Source organism: Physeter macrocephalus, chromosome 11 (assembly GCF_002837175.3).
Source record: "Physeter macrocephalus isolate SW-GA chromosome 11, ASM283717v5, whole genome shotgun sequence".
NCBI classification, from domain to species: domain Eukaryota; kingdom Metazoa; phylum Chordata; class Mammalia; order Artiodactyla; family Physeteridae; genus Physeter; species Physeter macrocephalus.
Window position 1 is genome coordinate 25,325,102 of NC_041224.1, and position 24,404 is coordinate 25,349,505.

Here is a 24,404-nt window from a genome sequence, read left to right on the forward strand (position 1 = left end):
TTTTTTTTTTTTTTTTTTTTGTGGTACGTGGGCCTCTCACTGTTGTGGCCTCTCCCATTGCGGAGCACAGGCTCCGGACGCGAACGCGCAGGCCCAGCGGCCATGGCTCACGGGCCCAGCCGCTCCGCGGCATGTGGGATCCTCCCAGACCGGGGCGCGAACCCGGTTCCCCTGCATCGGCAGGCGGACGCGCAACCACTGCGCCACCAGGGAAGCCCAACTTGGGATTTTTAACACTGAACCAAACACACTCTCCACCTATTACTCGGGGTGCAAGGCATTGTGGGAAACACCCGGGAGGGAAACCACGTGTGTGAGAATGTCCCCAGCGAGCAGCTCTGAGCTGCACCAGCTGGAGAAAATTCTCACAAAGGAAAAAACCCGCAACGGCTGACCCTCAATAGTATGATTCTAAGACTGGAAAGAACAGAAGCAGAGAAGTCCAAAGTGGGTTGCTGATGTCTGGGAAAACTTGATGGAAGAGAGCAGACTTAAGTGATCTTAGCAGCTTAAGACCCTGGAAAATCGATGGGGAGCAATGGCAACGGGAGGACCTACACGAGCAGGACACAGAGGTCGGAACAGGTCTAGCGTATCTGGAGGACACAGCAGGGACCACTCCTCTCATTTGCCACTGAATCTCCAGTTGGTACAGCACCAGCCGTAAGTGAGAGCTTAACCACCACTGGTTAAATGAATACACGGCTGCCATCTGGGAAATGGGCCACTGGAGAAGCTCTACTAGGAAAACAATTCAGTTACCTGCTCTTATGATTCGTCTCCGTTACTTCCCTTCCCTTGGAAACCCCAAAACACTTTGCCCCATGCTTATGTCACCATGTGCTCTGTTACGAGTTCAGGGGACAAAATTTGCCAACCTATGAAGTCGGTAGAATGTTAGTACAATGATATAATAGTTAAGGGTACTGGCTTTGGCCCCAGACAGATAACCCAACCTAAGCTCAAATCCCAATTCTTCCATATAGTTCTGTGTGCCCTTGGCCAAGTTGCTTAACCTCTCTGGGGCTCAGTGTCCTCATCCCTAAAATGGTGATGACAATGGAACATATTTTATTGGGCTGCTGTGAGGATTTATTGTGAAAATTCATGTAAAATACTGTAGTTGGAATAGTGCCTAGTACCTAGTAAGTGCTCGATAAATGGTTGCTATTTTTATCATTATTATTATTAAAACTATATGTTTCCTCTGTCTTACAGAAGCCAGCTTTCTCTTTAGCATAAAGCAGGAGCTCATTAAATAATGAAGAATGCTAGATCTTTTCCACTTCTGACTTCTTAGGCAACAGCCCAGCTCACCATTGCTGAGCCCCAATTCTGGCAAGGTGCCCCTCTTTGCAGCTTCCATATTGTGTCCCCACCAGGCAGCACTATCACACTGAAGTGTAATTACATGTTTGTCTCCCCCAAAAGTTCCCCAGGGACAAGAACCATATTTTGTCTTATCAACACTTCCGTAGTGCCTGGCACAGAGCAGAATCTCGGTCTATAATATCTGATGAATTTTTTTTTAAAGAAAAAACTGTGGAATCAGTCTCACAATTCTCCAAAGTCTTACCTGAAGCCTGACCGAGGCGACTAAATGAAGGCACGTTTCCAGATGGCTTTGGCCAGACAAACCCATTGGAATTTCTAGCACCAGGACTAGTTCAAGTTTCCCTCATTCCTATGGGGCAGACTTAGGGCAGGGTTAGGGCCTAACCCCCTGGCCATGCTAGAAGAAGAGACCTCAAACTCCAAATTCCTGGAAAGCTTTGGAAGGACACCCAGCTCTTAGGACCTTCAGGATTAACCAAGCTTTTTTTGGAGGTCCCTGCATCTACCTGGACCATTCCTGCAATCCTAGGATGAGATCACACTTAGGGACTATATTATACATTCAAGAATTCCTACAAGAAAGGAAGGCCACCAGGAACAGCCTTGAGGGGTGGGGAGAGTGGCCACACTGATCCTGAAGACTCAGAGGCTGCCATGTCCATGCCCCATTAGAACCCTGCCTGGGAGGCTAACCAGCCAAGCAGGGCCCAGAAGTCCAAGATGAAGACATGGGCAGATCTGGTGTCTGGTAAGAGCCCACTTCCTAGTTCATAGGCAACTGCCTTCTCGCTGTGTCCTCATATGGTGGAGGGGGCAAAGGAGCTCTCTGGGGTCTCATTTATAAGGGCACTAATTCCATTTAAAAGGGCTCCACCTTCATGACTTAATCACCTCCCAAAGCCCAAGGAAGGCAATTCTAACACATGCTACCATGTGGATAAACCTTGAGGATATTATGCTAATATCCACTTCCTAATACCATGACACTGGGGGGTAGATTTCAACACATGAATTTGGGGTGACACAAATATTCAGTCCATAGCGAACAGTAGTTATTTCATGCCATGAAGTGACTGAGAATCTAGGTTCCTGTGTCCTACTCCAACCGAGGGGAGTCAAGCACACTTGGACATGAGTATTTTTTTACCTCTTTCTTCTCACATGGGTGAGTAGCCCACTGGAAGCCTGCTGAGTAGGGTCTCCTATTGGCACCTGGTTCTGTCCCACTGCTGACTCTGTAGGTGTTTAGAGGTGGTGATGAGAGTAGACAGGGTAATCATGACAATAATCCCAATGATGGCATCACCACCAGCGCCAAACTAACACAAAATACCAGCACCCTGAAAAAAATCGGACACCCACCGCATTCAACAAAGACCACTACCCCTATTTCCAGAGCCGATACTCAACCGCTGTGCAGTGGTCCAATCAGACCAGTTGGCAAAATACTGAAATATCTCCACAGCAGTGAGTGAATAACCACAGCCCCACCCCACCCCCCCACAGACCCACCCCCAACCTCTTGACCTCTGGGGTCTCTCCTGAGATCTCCCCGCCCCCCTAGAGGGACTGATGACCCAAGACCCATCCAGCCAACTAGTTGATCCTCATCATCTTCCTCATACTCTTCCATATTTTTTAAATTCTCTACCAGGATGACATGTCCTTTTTATAATTTTTAAAGAATTTTTCTGAAGGTACCAATCGCTTAAACACTGAGAACAAAAACAACATACACCTGAACAGGCCTAGATAAAATATACTATGAAACTTTGGGTTTTGCATTGATGCTTTCAGCGTCAAGGCTGACCATGGCCCAACTTCTCGGGAACCGTGCCCAAAAGATGATAGCTAGGTTCCAAACAGTATGCATGACACCAACATTTATGAGAAAGAACTATTTTAAAGCTATAATCTTCGCAACATGATAATACCTTCTATTTGTATAAAGCCTTACTGCACATACCTTATCTCATTCAGGCCTTACAACAGGTCTGTAATGGAAGCAGGCGTCATTATCCCCATTTAACAAACAAGGTGATAACAGATGTAGGGAGAATACAACGAAGGTTCCACACTTCTGAAGCGACAGAGCCAGAACTGAACTCAGATCTCCTGACCTCAACTTCCTCCAAAGGTGTGCTGAGTCAACTCACACGTGCTCACAAGAGCCTCATTCAAGAATTTTGGAGGCTTCCCTGGTGGCAGAGTGGTTAAGAAACCACCTGTCAATGCAGGGGAGACGGGTTCGAGCCCTGGTCAGGAAAGATCCCGCATGCCACGGAGCAACTAAGCCCGTGCACCACAACTACTGAGCCTGTGCTCTAGAGCCCACGAGCCACAACTACTGAGCCCACGAGCCACAACTACTGAAGCCTAGAGCCCGTGCTCCGCAACAAGAGAGGCCACCACAATGAGAAGCCCGCGCACCACCACGAAGAGCAGCCCCCGCTCGCCGCAACTAGAGAACAGCCTGCACGCAGCAATGAAGACCCAACACAGCCAAAAATAAATAAATTAATTTTTTTTTAAAAAAAAGAATTCTGCAGTCGGTCGTTAAACCAGGGGTAGCTTGAAGTGGTTCCAGCGGGAGTAGTTACACCATGGGATCAGCAAAGGTTACAAACCAGAGCTGGTTGACAGCACACAACGGGCTCCAATGGTCTCCTAACCACACCACATCCACAGAACGGGGAGGTACCTTTTTCATTCATCAGTGTTCTCTGTTCCCACTGTCCCCGCTAACCAGCTTGTAAGCAGCACGACGGGGGAGAAAGAGCACTGAATTCAGAGTCGGAAGACGTTCCAATCTCCAAGCGCCACTTGGCAACCTTTTCTCCTGACTCATCTCACCTCTCAGAACCTCCATGTTCTTCTCTGTAAAATGAGGGCAATGACTGCTCCCCACTCGCAGGGCTGTCCTAAGGCGCAGGAGAAATCGTGGATGTAAAAGTATTTTGCAAACTGCAAAACACCACAGAGCTGCGGAAAACTGTCTGCGAGTACCTCAAAAAACGAGGCACAGAATTACCACATGACCCAGCAATTCCACTTCTGGATACGAAATGAAAGAACCAAAAGAACTGAAAGCAGGGACTTGAAGAGGGACAGCCATGCTCATAAAGCATGATTCACAAAACCCAAAAGGCAGAAGCGGCCCCAGGCGTTCATCAAGAATGGATAAACAAAATGAACAGAATGTGGTCTAGCCATACAATAGAATATTATTCAGCCTTAAAAGGGCAGGCAATTCTGACACACGCTACCATGTGGATAAACCCTGAGGACATTACGCTAAATAAAATACACTAGACACAAAATGACAAAATTGTCTGATTCCACCTACAGGAGATACCTAGAGTAGCTGAATTCACAGAGACAGAAGGCAGCATGGAGGTATGGAGGTTGCCGGGGCCGGAGGGAGGGGAAATGGGAAGTGAGTGTTTAATGGAGATAAAGCTTCACTTTGGGAAGATGAAAAGGTTCTGGAGATGGATGGTGATGATGGTTGCACAACAACATGAATGTCCTTAGTGCCAATGAACTATAGGCTTAAAAAGGGTTAAGATGGGGGCTTCCTTGGTGGCACAGTGATTAAGAATCCGCCTGCCAACGCAGGGGACGTGGGTTTGAGCCCCGGTCCGGGAGGATCCCACGTGCCGCGGAGCGGCTGGGCCCTTGAGCCATGGCCGCTGAGCCTGCGCGTCCAGAGCCTGCGCTCCGCGACGGGAGAGGCCACAACAGTGAGAGGCCCGCGTACCGCAAAAAAAATATGGTTAAGATGGTCAATTTTAGGTTATGCATTTTTTTTAACCACAGCTTAAAAACACACACACTCAAATACAAGGTCTTCTAACTCCCAACTGTCAAAGGAGCCAAAAGGGCCCTAAAGACTTAAGAATGGTCAAGATGGTCAATTTTAGGTTATGCATTTTTTTAACCACAATTAAAACACACACACACACCCAAATATTATGTCTTCTATTTCCCAGCTGTCAAAGGAGCCGAGAGGGCCCTAAAAAGGCAACATCGGGGTTTTTTTTATCACGACTAGGTCCACAAACTCCATTGACGCTGGCCACGCTGACGCAGGCAGAGCAAATCCCAGCAGCATCGCTCCTGCACAGGAGGGCCAGATACAGGCTGTCCCCAGCTTTTATACAAGGTCTGCCCCTGAAGTTCATTTTCACCTTTTGGGTGTGGTGGTTGTTCAAGGCATACTTTTAAGGAAAGTGAAATGTCTCATGGGGGTAAAGAGCCCGCTCACACCTAGAGAAGCCTTGAGTACCAATGCCCAGTGAGGCTGAATTACAGTGTGAATGTCCCAGCCGGGTCCTGGGAGCCGGGGCTGTGCTGGGGGAGGAGGGGAGGCGGGGAGGTCACAGAGGCAGTACTACAGCAGCCTCCCTTTCGGGGCCCAGGCCAGCCTAGGACCCAGTCTTGTTTGTTTGTTTGTTTTTGGCCACGTAGCACATGGGATCTTAGTTCCCCGACCAGGGATCGAACCTGCACCCCCTGCAGTGGAAGCGTGGAGTCCTAACCACTGGACCGCCAGGGAAGCCCCAGAACCCAGTTTAATTAATCAGTCGGTCGGCCTGGGATCCTTCTCCCAGTTGCCTCACTTGGCCTTCAACTTCCCAGTTTGGAACTCATGTGCACCTCCCCACTGCCCCCACCCCAAAGCTCCAAAACCACAATTACCTACTTTCCTCCTGTCTTCCAGCCAAGCTGCTAGTTCTTGTCAGTTTCACGTGGGAGGAAAAAGCACTTTCTTTAAAATCACTTACATCACAGATGGCTGGTCTCTCAACCTATTTCAAGGCATTTGTATCTTCTAATGTTTTAAGGCAAATTTCGAGCAGCCATTTTTATGAAGGTTAAAGAAATGGGAAGAGCCCTGGAGGGCAGGGGGCAGGCGCCCTGGGGTGTCTTCCACCCCACCCCCCCATCGTCCCACCAGACCTCTCCGCTTAGCACAGCTTCATTTCCTTCTCGTTTCTTCCCACAACACTGTGGGCCTTGGTGGCAGGGGACAGCATCGTGTGCGGGGCAGGTAGGAACGCCACTTGAAAACTGGGGACTGTTCGAGGTTTTGTTGAATATGATACCTTTAGGATTCCACTTACAGCCCCTGATCCAATTTGGCGTAAAAGCAATTTCAGTGATGTGAGCCGTGGTTATAAACGTCAGAGAGGGGGCCTCTCAACCAGTAAAAATGTTGACTCTGTCCAGTTGGGAAGCCTCGCTTTCCCATGCTCACTGCGCTGCAGAGGTACCAATAAACTGTGACCGCAGACCTGGTCAGGCCATGGAAAGGGCTAACGTGGGGAGGTCAAGATGAGGGATTTCACCCGATTCCGACATGAGCTCTCCAACTGTTTTACCTACATCCTGCAACCTGGGACCCTGATAAGGATATTTCTGAGTAAATTGTTACGCACTTTCATGCGCTCTATACCTAGACACGTTGCCATTTGTGAAAACTCTAGCATTAAAATAAACTCACTACCTAGAAAATTTAAACTCACAAAAGTCAGTGACGTTTTGGAATACTGTAATCAACAAGTTACTTCAGTCCTCCAAGCCAAACGTTATTTTCAATAAGAAACCGAAGCAGATAAGACTGAAGCCATTCCCAGAAAGAAGCACGTTTCAGCTGCAAGAAGGGCCACAGCTGCACCAAGATCTAAGTGCTGTTGGCAACATCAGAAACTGCAGTTAGAAGAGCGTCTTGCACAAGCTGATGTAGAGACAGACTGAAGAAAAAAAAAACAGCTCAGGGTGCAGGGAGAGGTACAGAGAGACAAAGCTGATGACATAACCCAGGGAGGGGATGAGTCTATGTATGCAGCAAACTAGGTCATTCAACACGAGAGCTGGCCTGGAGGATGTTTGGGGCTGAGGCTCTTGGTGAACGCCAGAGCCAGGGGAACCAACCAGCCTCCTGTGGGAAGCACGTACTGGATGGCGCCATGGACCCCCCAAATCTGGGCAAGTGGCCTCTGAGGAGCAGGGTGTCAGCCCCGAAGGGGCTAAGGAGAGAGAAGGCGCATTTCCTGCACACGGATTCACGGCCATGTCCACGCACTAAGGGGATTCCACGCGCCCTCATCTAACCTTCACTGCAACCCTTAGATCGGGTGCTAGCGTTATCCTGTTGTGCAGATGAGGGCACGGGGCCGAGAACAGTGACATAATTTGCCCAAAACATAACAGCTAGGAATCAGTGGACCCAGGATTTGCACCCATGGCCTAGTGACCTCAGATCCTCCCTTCTTAGCAGCTCAGGACTGCGCCCCGCGGAATATCCAGCAAATGTTCTTCCCTGGTTGACTGAGGACTTGTTGATGGTTTCTTAAATCAACTTGCGGGGGGAGGTTAAGTATGCACTGTTCTGCATCTCTGCCCCAGGAGCTTCCAAAAATCAATTTCCAACAGACACTGACATGTTCTTCCTCACAGCACTGGCCCTGAATATCCGAGGGTACCTATCCTCCACCACAGCTGCTGAAGGCAACTAAAACTTGATGGCAGCTGCTGTTTACTCAATCCCAGTTATGTGCCAGGCACCTCATAGATGTCACTGAATCCTTACAGGAATCCCACAAGGCAGCAACTTCCATCTGCACCTTAACTCAGAAAGACGTGAAGGGTGGCGCTGGAGCTGCCTTTCTAGCACGGTTCATGGCCTCTGATGCCTCCCCTGCCCGGCCTCAGCCAATATGCTGCCTTTAGGCTTACCCTCAAGATCTGGTGTTAACCGAGAAACGCATTCCTCCATCTCTGAATCCTGCTGAAATACTAGGAAAAAACAGCACGAGACCCACAGCTGACCACTGGAGACAGGGAATGAACTTGGTCTGCCATGGAATGAACTTGGCCTGTGGCATCCATTTGGTCTGACTCAAACCTGAAGCATCCACATACTGCATAATAAACATTTTTAAAAATCAAGAAGGATCTAACAGAAAACTAGCCCAAGGAAAAGGTGATCTCCTGCACCACAGGGAGTCAAAGGGAGGTACCCAACGTGAACTGAAAAAGAAGGTAACGTTGGCATGTTTCCCAGGGTCCATGTGTCCTTGTGCATTGGATGGACCATCTTGAGTCAGAAGAGAAACTTGCGACAGCTGACGAGGGCTCCAGGCTTCGTGCTGGCCACCCATAAGAGGTTCGTTCTTCAATTAAAGAAATGTGTCCTCAGGGGCTGTGGGCTCCCTGGCGATTCCTGCAAAATCTCATGAGGATTGGAGGCAATGGTGAGGTCCTGGGGTCCACCCTTGTGGGTGTAAGCTGTCCGATAATGTGACAGTGCCCTGCTGGACCAATGCTAAGCCCTCCCAGAGGGGAGAGGAGGAGAAGGAGAGAGATTGAAGGGGATTTACAGATATTTATTTGGGGAAAGGAAAGATTAAAGGGATTTATGGAGACCCAGCCAAAAAAAAGCTCAGCAAGTTAACCCCTAAGATCCTCCTCTGAGAGGACAAGAAAGTTCACCTGCCAAGTCTAATTACTGTCCACTCGATTGCCAAGTTTGAGCCAGAAATTTCTACTTGAGACCTCGTCCTCATTAGCCCCTCCGGGAACAAGCTCTAAAAAGTGCAATTTCCCAGATCCCACCATACAAATCGGCAAGGCCACGAGGGTTTATCTTTTTCGCGACCAAGAAAAACTTTGGGCTTTTTCTCTCCAAACATAAAACATCCTATCAAAGAAAGAAGTAGTAGGAGTTCACATGTTTATTATTTTTCACAGAACGTCTGGGCTTTAATTCCCAAATCAAGTGGGAGAGCTGTAGGTTACAGGTGCACCTGTCAAAGTGATCTTCCTGTTGATAATTCTAGAGGCAACACCCAGCATTTTCACAGAAAGTTAAGCAGTTCGTCCAGCTGCTCAAATGTCCAGCCTATCACGACTTCCCCCTGTGACAGAAGAGGAGATATTTCAAAAGCCCATCCCAGACACAAGCTCTTGGAAAGAAAGAGATTAGCCTTAAAATCCAATGGTCCCTTGGGACTTCCCCGGCAGTCCAGTGGTTGAGACTCCATGCTTCCAGAGGGTGTGGAGAATAGGGAACCCTCTTGCACTGTTGGTGGGAATGTACATTGATACAGACACTATGGAGAACAGTATTGAGGTTCCTTAAAAAACTGGGACTTCCCCGGCAGTCCAGTGGTTGAGACTCCATGCTTCCAGAGGGTGTGGAGAATAGGGAACCCTCTTGCACTGTTGGTGGGAATGTACATTGATACAGACACTATGGAGAACAGTATGGAGGTTCCTTAAAAAACTAAAAATAGAACTACCATACGAACCAGCAATCTCACTACTGGGCATATACCCTGAGAAAACCATAATTCAAAAAGAGTCATGGGGACTTCCCTGGTGGTGCAGTGGTTAAGAATCTGCCTGCCAATGCAGGGGACACGGGTTTGAGCCCTGGTCCGGGAAGATCCCACATGCCGCGGAGCAACTGAGCCTGCATGCCTAGAGCCCATGCTCCCCAACAAGAAGCCATCGCAATGAGAAGCCTGTGTGTCAGAGTAGCCCCTGCTTGCCACAACTAGAGAAAGTCCGCATGCAGCGATGAGAATACAATGCAGCCATAAATAAATAAATAAATAAATAAATAAAAAGAGTCATGTACCACAATGTTCGTTGCAGTTCTATTTATAAGAGCCAGGTCATGGAAGCAACCTAAGTGTCCATCAACAGATGAATGGATAAAGAAGATGGTTGACAGAGGGGAGGGGTGTGGTGGACTGAATGAACTAGGTGAAGGGAATTAAGAGGTAAAAACCTCTAGTTATAAATATTTGGCTACAGGGATGTAATATACAGCATAAGGAATATGGTCAATAATAGTGTAATAACTTTGTATGGGGACAGACTTATTGTGGTGATCATTTCATAATCTATATAAATGTCAAATCACTGTGTTGTACACCTGAAATGGACATAATATTGTATGTCAACTACATCTCAATAAAAAATAGAAAAGAAAATGTTCACTTTTCAACAAAAAATTTTGAGACACATACAAAAGAGAAAGTATGGCCCATACAAAGGTAAATAAAAGACAGTCAATAGGTACTGTCCCTGAGAAAGAACAAACATTGGACCTAGAAAAAAAAGACATAAAATCAGCTGTTATAAATACGCTCTAAGGACTAAAGAAAACAGTTTCTAAAAATTAAAAGGATATATGAGAAAAATCTCTCACCAAATAGAGAATATCAGTAGAGATAGAAATTATTTAAAAATAACCAAATAGGGAAGTTGGGACAAAGTGAGAGAATACCATGGACGTATATACACCACCAAATGTAAAATAGACAGCTAGTGGGAAGCAGCCGCATAGCACAGGGAGATCAGCTCGGTGCCTTGTGACCACCTAGACCGGTGGGATAGGGAGGATGGGAAGGAGGTGCAAGAGGGAGGGGATATGGGGATATATGTATACATATAGCTGATTCACTTTGTTACACAGCAGAAACTAACACAACATTGTAAAGCAATTACACTCCAATAAAGATGTTAAAAAAAAAAAAAAAGACTCCATGCTACCAATGGAAGGGGCGCAGGTTCAGTCCCTGGTGGGGAAACTAAGATCCCACATGCCGTGTGGCGTGGCCAAAGATTTTTTTTTAACTTTTTAAAAATAAACAAATAAACAAATCCAAGAGTCCCTCACAAGAACCCAGGATCCCAAAGGATGTTGAGTTTTCCCTCCAAACTCTTTCCAAGAGCTTCCCAGAACACGGACAGCCCTGTTGTGCCCACAGAGCAGGTGCTCAGAAAATCCTTGGAACAAAACTGACCGAAAGCAACAAACGGCATCTTTCTTCCAACCCCAAATCCCTGGCGAATCTCACATCCCACACCCAATCTACCAGCAGTTCCTATCGGATCTCCCTTCCACGTTTCCAGAATCCAACCACTTCTCATCACCTCCAGAGCGGCACCCCAGTCCTCCACCACCATTCTCTCTCCCCTGGATGGTTTCCATAGCCTCCGAGCTGGTCTCCCCGCTTCTGCCCTTGAACCCATCCATTCTTTCTCAACACAGCAACCACAGCCATGATGGAAACACCTGAGTCAGGTCAAGGTACACCTCTGCTCAAAGCAGCCCTTGCTGTTCCCTCCGACCGGAACATTCTACCTTCAGCTATCGCAATGGAGCCTCCAGATCTTTATTCAAATAGCAGCTCTTCAGCCAGGCCCTCCCTGGCTACGCTGCTTCAAGCCACCATCACCTCCCCCTCCAAAAATTCCCCTTTCCCTGCTTCATTTCTCCCCTAACGTGTATACTAGATAACATACTCTACATTTTCCTGATTCATGTTTTTTTTATTTTCTGGTTTCCTCACCAGAATGTGAGCTCCAGGAAAGCAGGCATTTGTGTCTGCTTGTTCGCTGCTGTACTCCCCGCTACCGCGCACCAGTGCCTAGAATATAGCAGGTGTTCGACAGATATTTTTAAATGTACAAGAGGCTGAGTTTACATCGTGCCTCAAACAAAGGGCTGAGAAATGCAAACTTCTAACCAATGCCGCAGCTGGGATACCCTCGGGGGGCACTCTGGGGGCTGTCCACCTCTCTGCTCCTCTGGGTAATATTCTTTTAAATGCTTTTCACAGACTAAAATTTGGAGTAGTCTCAGAATAAATACTCTTAAATCAGTCGGTCAAACACACAAATCACCTCTGGTAGCTCTGCGATCTCCCTCTCCCCCCACACCCACGCACACACACCCGCCTCCCACAAAAGAACAGGTGAGTCTGTGTTCTACCCGGGCTTTCAGATAAATCAATCATCTGTGTCCTCAACAGGTGTACTGATTGAGCAATTTCAGAACAAGGCATGTACGGAAGATACTAGTGGGAAAAGACAGTGCTGGTCCCACAGACATTTCCATTTATACTCTTCCTAAAGCAGCACCCAGCAGGCACTCATTTCATAAAAAAGCAAAGGCATTGTGCTACTGACATCAAGTGGGATAACACTTCCTGTCCTGAGCTGTATCACTTTGCTACTAGCCTGGGCATAAAAATGTCCCTCCAAATAGGGCTAAGCTGCTCTAGGCTACACGCGAAAGCTCCCCAAAAATGATAGTGAGTGCCTTCATTACCCAGACAAGGCAAAAAAATCTCAGGGTTGTAAGGGCACTTGAAAATTATCCCATCTTCCTTGCCCTCCCCCTGATTTTACAGGTGAGGCAGCTAAGACCAGGTCATGTGGAAAAATGACCAAGCAGCCCACAGCCCACACACCCCAGCAGCAGCTGAGTCAGACCTTGAACCCAGGCCCAAGGCCTCCACGGTGCCCGCTCCAGCCCCCCACAAACAGCAATTACTTCAACACAAAACATTCGGTCTGTAAGAAAAGCATGTATTCATACCCTGCAGAGATGAAGAATCTATTTTCCAGGACGTGCCATTTCCATACTCTGGGGGAAGAAATGAGGTATATTGGGAGAAGCATTCTGTGTCAACTCTCAGGGCCTCCTCTGTTCAGATGCCTTTCATGGCGTGGCAATTACAGAAGCCACTTCCATGAGTCTGGGGTACTTCCTGGACACCACAGTCAAACCTTTCTTCCCATCTGTATCTTTCTCCAAATGGCCTGTTTTCATAGTCTTGGTTCAGAAGATGTGGAAAGACACATACGGTAGAGATGGCCTGAACGGCCTCAGCAAACACTCCACAGAAGTGTTTACGACTCCTAATTGCTGTTACACAACATTTATTTGATCCCACATTAATCTGGCGTGTGCCAGGCAGGGATCTGAAAACGTGGCGTTGATTAATAAACAGTAATTAAGCCTTCCCACCTTGTTCAGAGGTAGGGTTAGGGCCTGGGATTCCCCTTCAAAGGGAGCCACACTGAAGGTCATAAGCTGAGAGGCTTCTCCTGAGGCCTGACTCAGGGGTGCATCAGAAAACCCAGGCCCAAACCACACAGTGGGTTCCTTCCCCTATGCTGTCCTTTGCTTCCTCCAGCTCTCTTCCCACCCTTCTGGGCCAGCCTTCACTCCCATTTGGCTCCCACCCTCCAGCAAGGTCCCGCAGACCACACGGTCTAAATGGCTTGACCCTCTGGCCTTCAACAGTAGAGGTTCTGCTCTGCACGGAAAGGTACCTGGATCAGGCAGCCCGATATCAGATTACAAGGTTTTGCCAAGTGAGTGCTCCTTGAGCCTTCACAGCGCTTTATTTTAAAAGCATTTTAACACTGTGGGCTGACAATCTGGCTCCTGGCAGGGCTTTCCTGCCTTAGGATCCTAAAGGCATATGGTAAAAGTGTGACAAACAAAATGATTGGGCCTGCAGAGTACCTTGGAAATGAATCCCAATTGTAACTGTTGACACCCTTGACTGATGCTAGGTTTCACTGAAAACAAGTGTAGAGCCCAAAGCCAAAATCCACACTAACAGAACCAGAAGTGACCACTATTTAGACTCAGGTCAAGATCACTGGACTTGGCCCAGGGTGAAACAGGCGTCCTGTACTTTGGACCACTTCTAGAAAGTCCAAGAGACAAAAAGGTGTTGATAATGCAAAAGCTTTAACATGTTACATGTTTGGATAATTATGTTTTCTTTACCTTAATATTAAAATTAGCTTTCCAAATACTAAAGTTAGTCAAATTATTATTAGCATTTGCTGTTACATAATCCACAGAGGGGCTCAATCCCACATGCATAATCACAAGTTGTTCTGCCTAGATTCGAATATCAGCTCCACTTAATAAGTACCTCCGGTTTGGCAGGTCACATAATTTCTCTGTTGCCTCAGTTTTTCCATCTGCCAAGTGGGGACAGAAGTAAATACCCACTTCATCGGGTTAACGTGAGAGTAAAATGAGTTACTATACCTAAGGCACTTAGAATAACAACTGGTTCTTGGTATTCATTTAATAAAGTCACCTACATTTACTACTACTACTATTATTATTATTATTATCATGCTTTTGAGTGAAAACATTTTGATCGTTTTATTGTTTGTGTTTCACTCTTCTAGAACCCCTGTCAGCACTACGGGACCATAGTGGGAAGCTTCTTTTCAAAGAATTCTTTCCAAGACAGAAGGCAAAGCTTTGGAACCCTAACAGAGACCCATCCCCAAGTTCACGGGGAATGTGGCCAGAGACCAAGAGGTTGTTCTGCAAGAGCTGTACGGTCTCTCCGTCACCATGAGGCAAGTCCCCATCCTACCCAGAGGTGGAACCACCCGCAGTCATACCCAAACAGCACCTGCCACAGCAGGAGCCACTCAATGAAGCCACAGCTCATGGGGCTGAGCAGGCCAGCCACGGCAGAGGGGCAGCTGCCCGGCTCTCCGGGGAAGAGGAGGCAGTCAGGGGAGCTGCATCGGTCTGCTTGGAGGCTGCAAGCAGAGGGACCAGGTCGAGGGGCTCGGGTGGAGATGCGCCTGGCAAAGGAATGCATTCTCTCACGATGGGACTCCACTCTCTCCCATCCCCTCACCTGAGGCCACATCATCGGTCTCAGGATGACCAGCAAGCACACGCTTCTTCTTTCTCGGCAACTTAGCATCTCAGAGTCACTACCCCAAAGCCAAATAAACCTCAACGATAATTTTCTAAAGTTATGGACAAACCTCACCCCTTAACAGGCCATGCTAAGAGGCAGCCCCAAGCCCCTCTCTATGAAAAGGCGAAGTCCTTTCTGTTTTCCTTCCAAGAGATAGAAAGTCTACACCCACAGGGAGACTGTGTTCCTGAAGCAAGCACAACGGCTGAGAGACCCTCTTCTCATCCTCGGCAAGTGTGCGTCCCCAGGAGCAGAAGCATGGCAGGGATATGCTACCTTCACAACTGGGGCTCTGGGGCACCACTGCAGATATGGCGCTGGGGGAGGGAAAATGACCAAACAACTCAGTGGACCCTGAGTATGGGACAGAAAACAATCTGGGTTTGAAAATGTGGTCCTGGAAAAGCAAACCAACCACAATAACAAGTAAAGGGGGTTTAAGGAAGACAGGAGAGAAGAGCACACTGACTTCTCTTACGAAACACCTCCTCTATCTCTTCCCAGCCTAATTAACACCTCCATGAACCCCTGCAAAACGTTCGGTTCATACAGCACTTATGTGTATGAATCTATATGCTGACAGATACCGATCACATGAGGGGAGAAAATAACTCCAATTTCAGACTCTTCCAGCAGTGCCCGATTCTCTTTCACTATCAGCCTCCCTACCTATTCTCAGGCACTCCACAACAAAACAAACAAAAACCAACTCCTGGGCAGAAAGGGAACAGCAGCTGAATGGGGCAGCACATGCTCGGAGCCTTCCTGCCATGGACTTCTGGTTAGTCCTGCTTTCTTGAGACTCTGCCACCAGCCTCGGACTACACACAGCCCTAGAAAGAAACCGCCGGTACAGCGACCCTCGCAGACCCTCCCTTGGCGACCCCGCACCCCAGCGTGTGCTGCCGAGCCTGGTGAAATGGACAGACGCTCAGGTAAGGCTCTGCCCACACGTGACCCTGAACACTGCGAAATTCCTCCCTTCCTTAATCGCGCGGCCATCCAAAGTCTTGCCTACGCCTAGTACGTGAAGATGTCAATTCTATAAGAATACATAACGGCAGGACAGAAATGGGAATGCCCGGAGCCCAATTTTCTCGTGACCAAGTCTCTCGCGGACACGGTGCACCCATACACACGGTGAGTAGAAGCACGCAGCCAGTAAAAAGGAATATCCACCATGCTCAGCCCACAGTCACGCGTGGGGAGAAGTCGAGAGGGCGGCGGTGTCAGGGAAGTGAAAAGTCGCCCGCCTGCGACTGACCCCGAAAGCCCAGAGCCTCCCCCGCCCAGGAGCGGCTCCCACCCGGGCCCGCGGGGTGCAGACCCACGCGGCCGGCACGCAGGGGGCACGCAGAGCCGAGAACTGGACAATGAGGACGTGGCGACCCGCCGGTTCCTACCGCGGTGGAGGCGGCAGTGGCAGCGTGAGCCACCTCTGCACCCGCGGCCGCTGCCACCTCCACCCTCTACTCCCCGGTCCCCACTTACGTTCCGAGGGTCTCCTTAAACTCGAAGATTTTCTTGATGTCTTCAGCTTGCTTTTTCCAGGAGGAGCTGCTCTCGCCGTTCTCCCGGGCCATGGCAGACGAGGGCGGCGTGCGCAGAGGGCGGCGAGGCGGAGCGGCCGGGGGCGCGGGGGGCCGGGGTGGGCGCGCGAGGAGGGGGCGCCCGAGCGCGGGGGCGCGGGGGGACGGCGGCGCGGGCGCAGCGGGGGCGCCGGCTGCGGCGAGCCGGTCCGGGAGGGCTGGGCTGGCGGCGCGGGGATGCTCGGCGCGCGAGCCAGAGGAGACTTTGTGCTGCGGCAGAGCTTCCTCTTCTGCAGTTTCCTCTTTCACTCTCTCCGCCGCCGCGGTCCCTCCCTGGCTCTTATTTCTGCGCGTCTCGGGCACAGACTTCCTGCCGCCGCCGCCACTCGCCCGGCTCCTTTGCCGCCGGCTGCCAGCCTCACTTTCTGCTACTTTCTTGCCTCCCTTCTCCTCCCTCCCAGCCGCCCGCCCTGCTCCCTCCCTCCTCCTCCTCCTCCCGCGGGCTCGCCGCCCTCCCCGCGCGCCCCGACTGCCTCCCGCCTCCCCGCCTCCCGCGTGCTGCCGCCTTCGGGGATGTCCTGCTCTCCGGGAACGCCGTGCCCCGGGCGCCGGGGCACCGCCGTCGCCGCCCGGCCACGCTTCCCGCCGCCGCTTGCGCCCTGGAGCCCAGGAGAGGGCTGGTGCGGCGGACCCGGGCAGGTGCGGGCGCCCAGGCGCGTGCTGGAGGACTCCGGCCCCCCGGGGCTGCTTTATTAATTCTGCAAAGTCAAGTCTCGGGGGCGCGAGGGCTTTCCTCTCCGGCGGCGGGAGAGGGCGCCTCTGCGCTGCGCTAGGACGCTGCAGGGCGGGGGCGAGGGCGGGGGCGCGAGGCCACCCGGATGCGGGGCGCCGAGGGCGGGGGCGTCCTCCCCGGGCGTCCGGGCGCTGCGCGGGGTCGGACGCGGGGGCTGGTTGTTATGGCTACGGGAGGCGGCGTCCGCGGGGATACTGGCGGAGGTGGGCGTTGACTCGGGCCGCGCGGCGCCCGCCAGCGGCTGGCGCTCCCCGAGCCTGCCTGGCCCTCCCGACTGGGCGACTGGAGCTAATTCGCATTGCACCAAAATCGGCGCCCGTGTCCAATTATGGCTGGGGGAGGGGGCCTCGCGGCGAGGAGGGAGCCGGGAGCCTCGCGGCCGGGGACGCGCAAGACGTGCCAGGCGCTGCCTCGTTTTCTCTTTGGGAGCTTAACTCCCGGGGTTATCTGGCGGCCAAGCGGCGGGTGGATTCAGGGCCGGGCTCTGTGCGCCTCCCAGGCTGCTTCGGCCCCAGGGCTGGAGCGGCCTTCGCTCCAGCTCGGCCCCTCCTGGTTTCTCTTTCTCTTCGCCGGCCGAAACCCAGAGACTTAGAGGAAAGTGAACGTCTGCCCCACACTCTCTTCGCCAGGGTGGCCGCCCCTCAGCCCAGCCGCAGTGGGTTTAGTAGGGCACGCTGTGCCAGGGAAGGTACCTGGAAATAGCCTAACAGACTGGAGAAACGCACCCAGAGTTCCCTCCGGCCTCCCGTCTCGGAGGCGCATTCTGACTGCCCATCCCTCTCCCGTGTCCACCTGTCAGAGGGCGATCCACGTACAGACGCCCATTCCCAACCTGCAGGGACTACCTTGTGTTTCGAAAAATTGTAGTTTTTTTCGTATCAAGACTGTCTCCCTGAGGGCCCCTCGGCTGAGTTGGATAAACAGCCCTGTGTCTTGATTGGTGACACCTGTCCCATTTTCCCAGGACTGTTCCAATTTCCCTGTAAAAGGGGGAAAAAAATATTCTACTCCCTGAAGAGGACTTACCCAGCACCTTCTTCCTCGTTCTGACAGGCTGGATGCAGGCCGACTGCTCTCCCAGAAGCCGTCTGTACCCACCCCCACACTGCACCCCGCCGCCCTCCACCTTTTTTCCCTGACCCCAAGGAGGTGGAAAGATATTCTGGCCTGCCCGTTCCTCCACATCTGCGTGCTGGATTCCGCCTTTCCGGGGCTGTTAGCTTAAGGCTCTCCAGGCTGAGGAGAGCAAATGGGGGATTTGGCTGTTAGAAACTGGCTAAATTGACAAACCCAACTTCCAAGATGGATGACTAGGGAACCTCTCTCAAAGTTGGGGCACGTCACCAAAAGCAAACAGCACCACTTTAAGAAGAAATACATTCGCACAGCATTGTAAATCAACTATACTTCAATTTAAAAAAAATACATTTGAAGAACTATACTATCGTTTATTGGGGTCAAAGGTTAGGCAATATGAAGAGTAGGAACCAGGTGTGACTAAGATCCCAGTGGACACTCCCATGCCATATGCATCTGCTCATCTTTTACCCCCTTTCCCTTCCTTCCACTCCTTCTTCTTATCCTGTTCTTTCCTCTCTATTTCACCCTTGCTCCTTGCCTATGGATCAGCCACCGGAGCTCAGGATAACAATTCTCAGTCTCAGCTTTTGTCCCCGGAAGTAAAGAAGTGGTGATGCTAAAGAAGTTTTGTACTGTTGGAACTGTAATGGAGAGTTTTCTTTCTCTTCCAGATTTTCCATAATGATGTTCATTCAGAGCATTATCAAGTTATCCTCAGCTGGACTAGGTCCTAGAGAAAAGACTCAAACTAATGGGGAGTTGAAGAGGCCAAGCCCAAAAGAATGAATCCCATGACCCAAAGAAGGAGGTGGAAATGTCAAAGCCAATTCAGTCTGGCTTTAGCATGGTCATTCCTCCCTTACTGGACACCATGTAAAGTAAGAGATCTCGACCTTGGAAACTGCAATAGAAAACAAAACCATCATTCCCTAAGAATGGTTAAGCCATAGCCTGTTAAGGGCTTAATTCTGTTTGCTTGAGGACTCTTGCTTGGACTGTTCTCCAGTAACAGACCATTTCCTCCAGCTGCCGTGTTTTTCTAGCGGTGGTGGCTGCCACACTCTTCTTCCCACCCCAACTCCATTGTCAATCAGTTATTGCCTATCAGTCAAAAGCTGTCTGTTCCCTAACAATTCCACTCCAGAAAGCTCTGCCAGATATTCCAGATTACTAAAGTTTAGGTCCCAAGTCTTTATATTTCCTTTAAAGCCTTTAATTTTTTTTATTAAAGAACCCAAAGAACAAATTGTTTAACAACCCATCATTAAAGACTTACTAATTTTATGCCCAACAAACTCTTTTCCAGCCAACAGTCCCACCAGTAGGTCAGGTTTGTGTGGCCCAGGTTCAGAGCTGGGCAGGTGGTGTGGGGGAAATATATACTATCTAAAGCAAATGCATAGATTATAATAATTGAAAATTTCTAAATTACCTCTATTCAGCCTTTAGTACCTAAAGTGATAAACCAGGAAGGCAAGCTGGGGTGGTAGAAAGAACTAGAAATCCAGAAAACTAGGCTCAAGTCCCACGTCTGTTGCTAAATTTGTGTTAAAGACACTTTACCTACCTGAGCCTATAAAATCCAGGTTGTAGGTGGGAGAGTGGTATGTAAACTCAGTGATTTTAGGATTTGTAAATCAGTGTGTTTTTGTCATATGATGAAAAGCTTATCCAAAACATCATTACTCTTTGAAAACTTAAGAACTCTTTGGTCTAAAAATGTATTAATCAAAAATGTCTTATAGGTGACTTCATGTAGATACACTCTACATGAAAAACTTATTTAAATCTCAACCAGAAATATTGCAGGGAAAAATGTTTCATTATTAGAAGATGAGCATCGGGGCTTCCCTGGCGGTCCAGTGGTTAAGACTCTGCGCTTCCACTGCATGGGGGGTGGGTTGGATCCCTGGTTGGGGAACTAAGATCCTGAATGCCGCGCTGCACAGCCAAAAAATAAAATAAAAAGTTGAGCACCATCCTTTCCATCAAATGGATTGTGTGACAACACTGATGCTAGAGGCCTCTTCTCAAAAACCCTGTGAAAGTTTGGTTATCTTAAATTGTGTATGTAGTTCCTAGAAATAGTTAAAGAGAGTCACTAGGCCATATTTCCTATCAAGGCACACCTCAGAGATACTGCAGGTTTGGTTCCAGACCATCGCAATAAAGTGAGTCTCACAAGTTTTTTGGTTTCCCATTGCATGTAAAAGTTACGTTTACACTAGCCTGTAGCCTATTAAGTGTGCAATAGTGTATGTCTAAAAAAAAATGTACAGACCTTCATTAAAAAAAATATGTTGTTGGAAAAATGATGCCAATAGACTTGCTCGACACAGGGTTGCCACAAACCTTCAATTTGTTAAAAACTCAATATCTGCGAAGTACAATAAAATGAGGTCTGCCCACGTGCTGATGATCAGCGTAAGTTGTTGACTGTGTACACAACGACACCTAGAAAAAGCAAAGCTGAATGAGGAATCACACATTATTGCCACCATTGCAAAAAAAAAAGCAGCCTGGCGGGGCGGCAGAGTCGAGAAGAGGGACTCAGTGCTTTTGTTTCAGATCTCTATTGAAAGAGGTAAAGACAAAAGAGCCTTTAGTCAAAAACCTGGGTTATGGGCTTCCCTGGTGGCGCAGTGGTTGAGAGTCCGCCTGCTGATGCAGGGGACACGGGTTCGTGCCCCGGTCTGGGAAGATCCCATATGCCGCGGAGCGGCTGGGCCCGTGAGCCATGGCCGCTGAGCCTGCGCGTCCGGAGCCTGTGCTCCGCGACGGGAGAGGCCACAGCAGTGAGAGGCCCGCGTACCGCAAAGAAAAAAACACCCGGGTTATAAAGAACCTGAGCATGATTCAAAGAAAATTCCAGCTAGCCTGGAAGATGTCTAAGGCTCACTCCTTACCATGAACCTCTTACAAATAGCTCTTCGTAGAGGAGCTCATCTAGTTTACATGAAAAATCAAGGTAGAACGAGCACAAAATCTTTACAAAATTTCTCTAATTTAAAAAAAGAGAGAGAGTGAAGGAGTAGGAAGAACAATAGAAGTGAAGATTCAACACAAGAAAAAAAAATCTGCTATAGAATAGATAAAATTTGTGTTCAAAGTATCAAAATTTATTTTGAAAAATTGTATAAGACAAGAACTTGCTCAGGGAAGATAGGGCAAGACAACAGCAGGACTTAAAACATGAGCTGGAGAGCTCAGGGAAGAATCAGGAAACAAAATGAAATCACTATAGGTATAAAGACTACATTGGAAAAGGCACAAGGAAAATTTATAAAAACTTTTTAAGGGATATAGAAAACAAATCAAGAATAGTGGGAAAATAAAATGGAAATGAGTAAAGGTTACCTATAAAATTATATGAAACACGAAGTTCAATATATTCATAAATGGTATCCCTTCTGAAGAGATTGAAATAATGGAACAAAAAATATTTAAAGATGTTATTCAAGAAAACTTTCCAGGGAATTCCCTGGTGGTCCAGTGGTTAGGACTCAGAGCTTTCACTGCCGGGGGCCCAGGTTCAATCCCTGGTTGGGGAACTAAGATCCCACAAGCCACGCAGTGTGGCAAAAAAAAAAAAGCAGAAGAAGAAAACTTTCCAGAAATGAAGAACTTAACCTACAGATTGAAGGGGCACATCAGGTATCAGAAAATATATGGATGATCAATATCAAGACATGTCCTAGTAAAACTACTTACCTTCAAAGAAATAGTCCTTTGGTTTTCTCAAAAAAAAAAAAATCAAGTTACATGTAATGGGAAATATAAATATCAGCCTTTCATAGACTTCCATAGCCACATCCAATGATAGAGGATATGTTTATAAAGTCTCTGAAGAAATTAATTGTTATATAAGAATTTCATAATAATAGATAATACTTATTGAATTCATATAATGCATTAGACCCTGTTCCAAGTGCTTTACCATATTTATTCATTAATCCTCACATCAATTCTATGAAGTAGGTAATATCGCTATTCCTATTTTGTAGTGGAGGAGACCAAGATTTGGAAAGGTTAAGAAACACACCCCAGGGCACACAGCATGAATGAATAAAACCCAAGCAGCCTGGCTCCAGAGCCCTGCCCTTAACTGTGGTACTGTAGTCCCTCCGTCAAAGTGTTACTCAAAAGGCATCAGACAAACACTGAGAAGCTGTTACTGAAGGGGGAGGGATGGATGTTGAGCAGGCAAAAGTGAGAGATGTCACCCACCATGTAAAAATCATCTTTTCCATAAAGAAAGAGAGGAGAATGATAGTTGTTCAAAACCAAAATAGGATAATCAAATGACTGCTAAATCCAGAAATGTATCTTTTTTTTGTTTTTTAAGTTTCTTTTTTTTTTAAACCTCAAGGGACTTTTAAATGAACACACCCTCCTGGATCTTTACCTAGTGGACATAACCTTTATCTTCCTACCTTAGACCTGAAACAAGGGTGGGACCTTTCCCAACATTCTCCCAGACCTGGATCTTGCTTCTACTACAACTGACATTGCAACACAATCTTGTCAGTTCATGTTAGAATTAAGAGTCTATTCCTAACTCAGTGAAGTGCATTTGGCAATATGCACAGGTGCATTTATAAAATTGAGGACACTGAAAACAAGAAAAAATAAAAGCAGAAATTCCCTGGTGGTCCAGTGGTCAGGACTCAGCATTTTCACTGCAGGGGCCCGGGTTCATTCCCTGGTCAGGGAAATAAGATCCCATAAGCCATGTGGCACAGCCAAAAAAATAAATAAAATTGAGGACACTGAAAGTAGTAAATATGTTTCCTCTTCTATGGGGAACCAGGCCTAAACAAAAATGGCACCTCCCCTGATTTTCTACCCAGAACAGGATCTACAACAGACACTGAAGTAGAATCTCATCAATTTATATTTAAACTTAATGCTATATTCCAAACAACTGAAGGAGGTACATTGGATGATACACATAAATGCATTTACAAAATTTGAGGGCATTTAGTCGACAAATATGCTGTTTCATATTAACAAAGCCAGGCCTACACAACCAACCACAATGGCCTCCAAAAATTGCCCATAAAGTTGATTTTCTCCAAAACCCCAAATCTTTTTAAAAATCTTTTCCTGTAAAGATGAGTAATTATCAAATGATGGGAGCCTAATTGTAAGATGATCTTTCTTCCTTTTCAGTAATTTGAACCACAAACATTTTAAAAATTTAACAGTCAAATAATGTTGAAGAAGGAGAGGAATCAATCTTAAGAAATGTGTTCCAAATAGGCTCAGGAAAATATGCTCATCATCGCTAATTGTTAGAGAAACGCAAATCAAAACTATCAAAACAATGAGGTACCACCTCACACAGGTCAGAATGGCCATCATTAAAAAGTCTACAAATAACAAATGCCGGAGAAGGTGTGGAGAAAAAAGAACCCTTCTACACTGTTGGTGGGAATGTAAATTTGTGCAGCCACTATAAAAACAGTATGGAGGTTCTTCAAAACACTAAAAATAGAGTTGCCATATGATCCAGCAATCCCACTCCTGGGCAAATATCCAGACAAAACTGGAATTCGAAAAGATACATACATACATACATTCACTGCAGTACTATTTACAATAGCCAAGATAGGGAAAAAAACTAAATGTCCGTCGACAGATGAATGGATAAAGAAGACATGGTATAGGACTTCCCTGGTGGCGCAGTGGTTAAGAATTCGCCTGCCAAGGCTTTCGGGCTCTACGAAGAGGCTTGTTTTCCATTCAGTAAATGTACATGTTTCTCAGAAAACAAAAAAAAGAATCCTCCTGCCAATGCAGGGGACACGGGTTCAAGCCATGGTCTGGGAAGATCCCACACGCCACGGAGCAACTAAGCCCACGTGCCACAACTCTGAGCCTGCGCTCTAGAGTCCCATGAGCCACAACTGCTGAGCCCACATGCCACAACTACTGAAGCTCGTGCGCCTAGAGCCCGTGATCTGCAACAAGATCTGCCACCACAGTGAGAAGCCTGCACACCGCAACAAAGATTAACCCCCGCTCACCGCAACTAGAGAAAGCCCACACGCAGCAACGAAGACCCAAAGCAACCAAAAATAAATAAATAAATTTATTTTTAAAAAAGAC

General features: G+C 48.0%; 1 protein-coding gene across 3 annotated transcripts in view; it reads right to left on the minus strand.

The window, feature by feature from the left end:
• The window catches only part of CAMK1D (calcium/calmodulin dependent protein kinase ID), a 449,867-nt gene extending 433,361 nt beyond the window's left edge, over positions 1-16,506 (minus strand). For all 3 annotated transcript variants that reach the window (XM_055087827.1, XM_024129560.2, XM_024129561.3), the window contains exon 1: positions 16,383-16,506. In XM_055087827.1, coding sequence (XP_054943802.1) covers positions 16,383-16,474 — 92 coding nt within the window. In that variant the 5' untranslated portion in view covers positions 16,475-16,506. The remainder of the gene's footprint in view (positions 1-16,382) is intronic.
• Between the last annotated feature and the right edge of the window lie 7,898 nt (positions 16,507-24,404).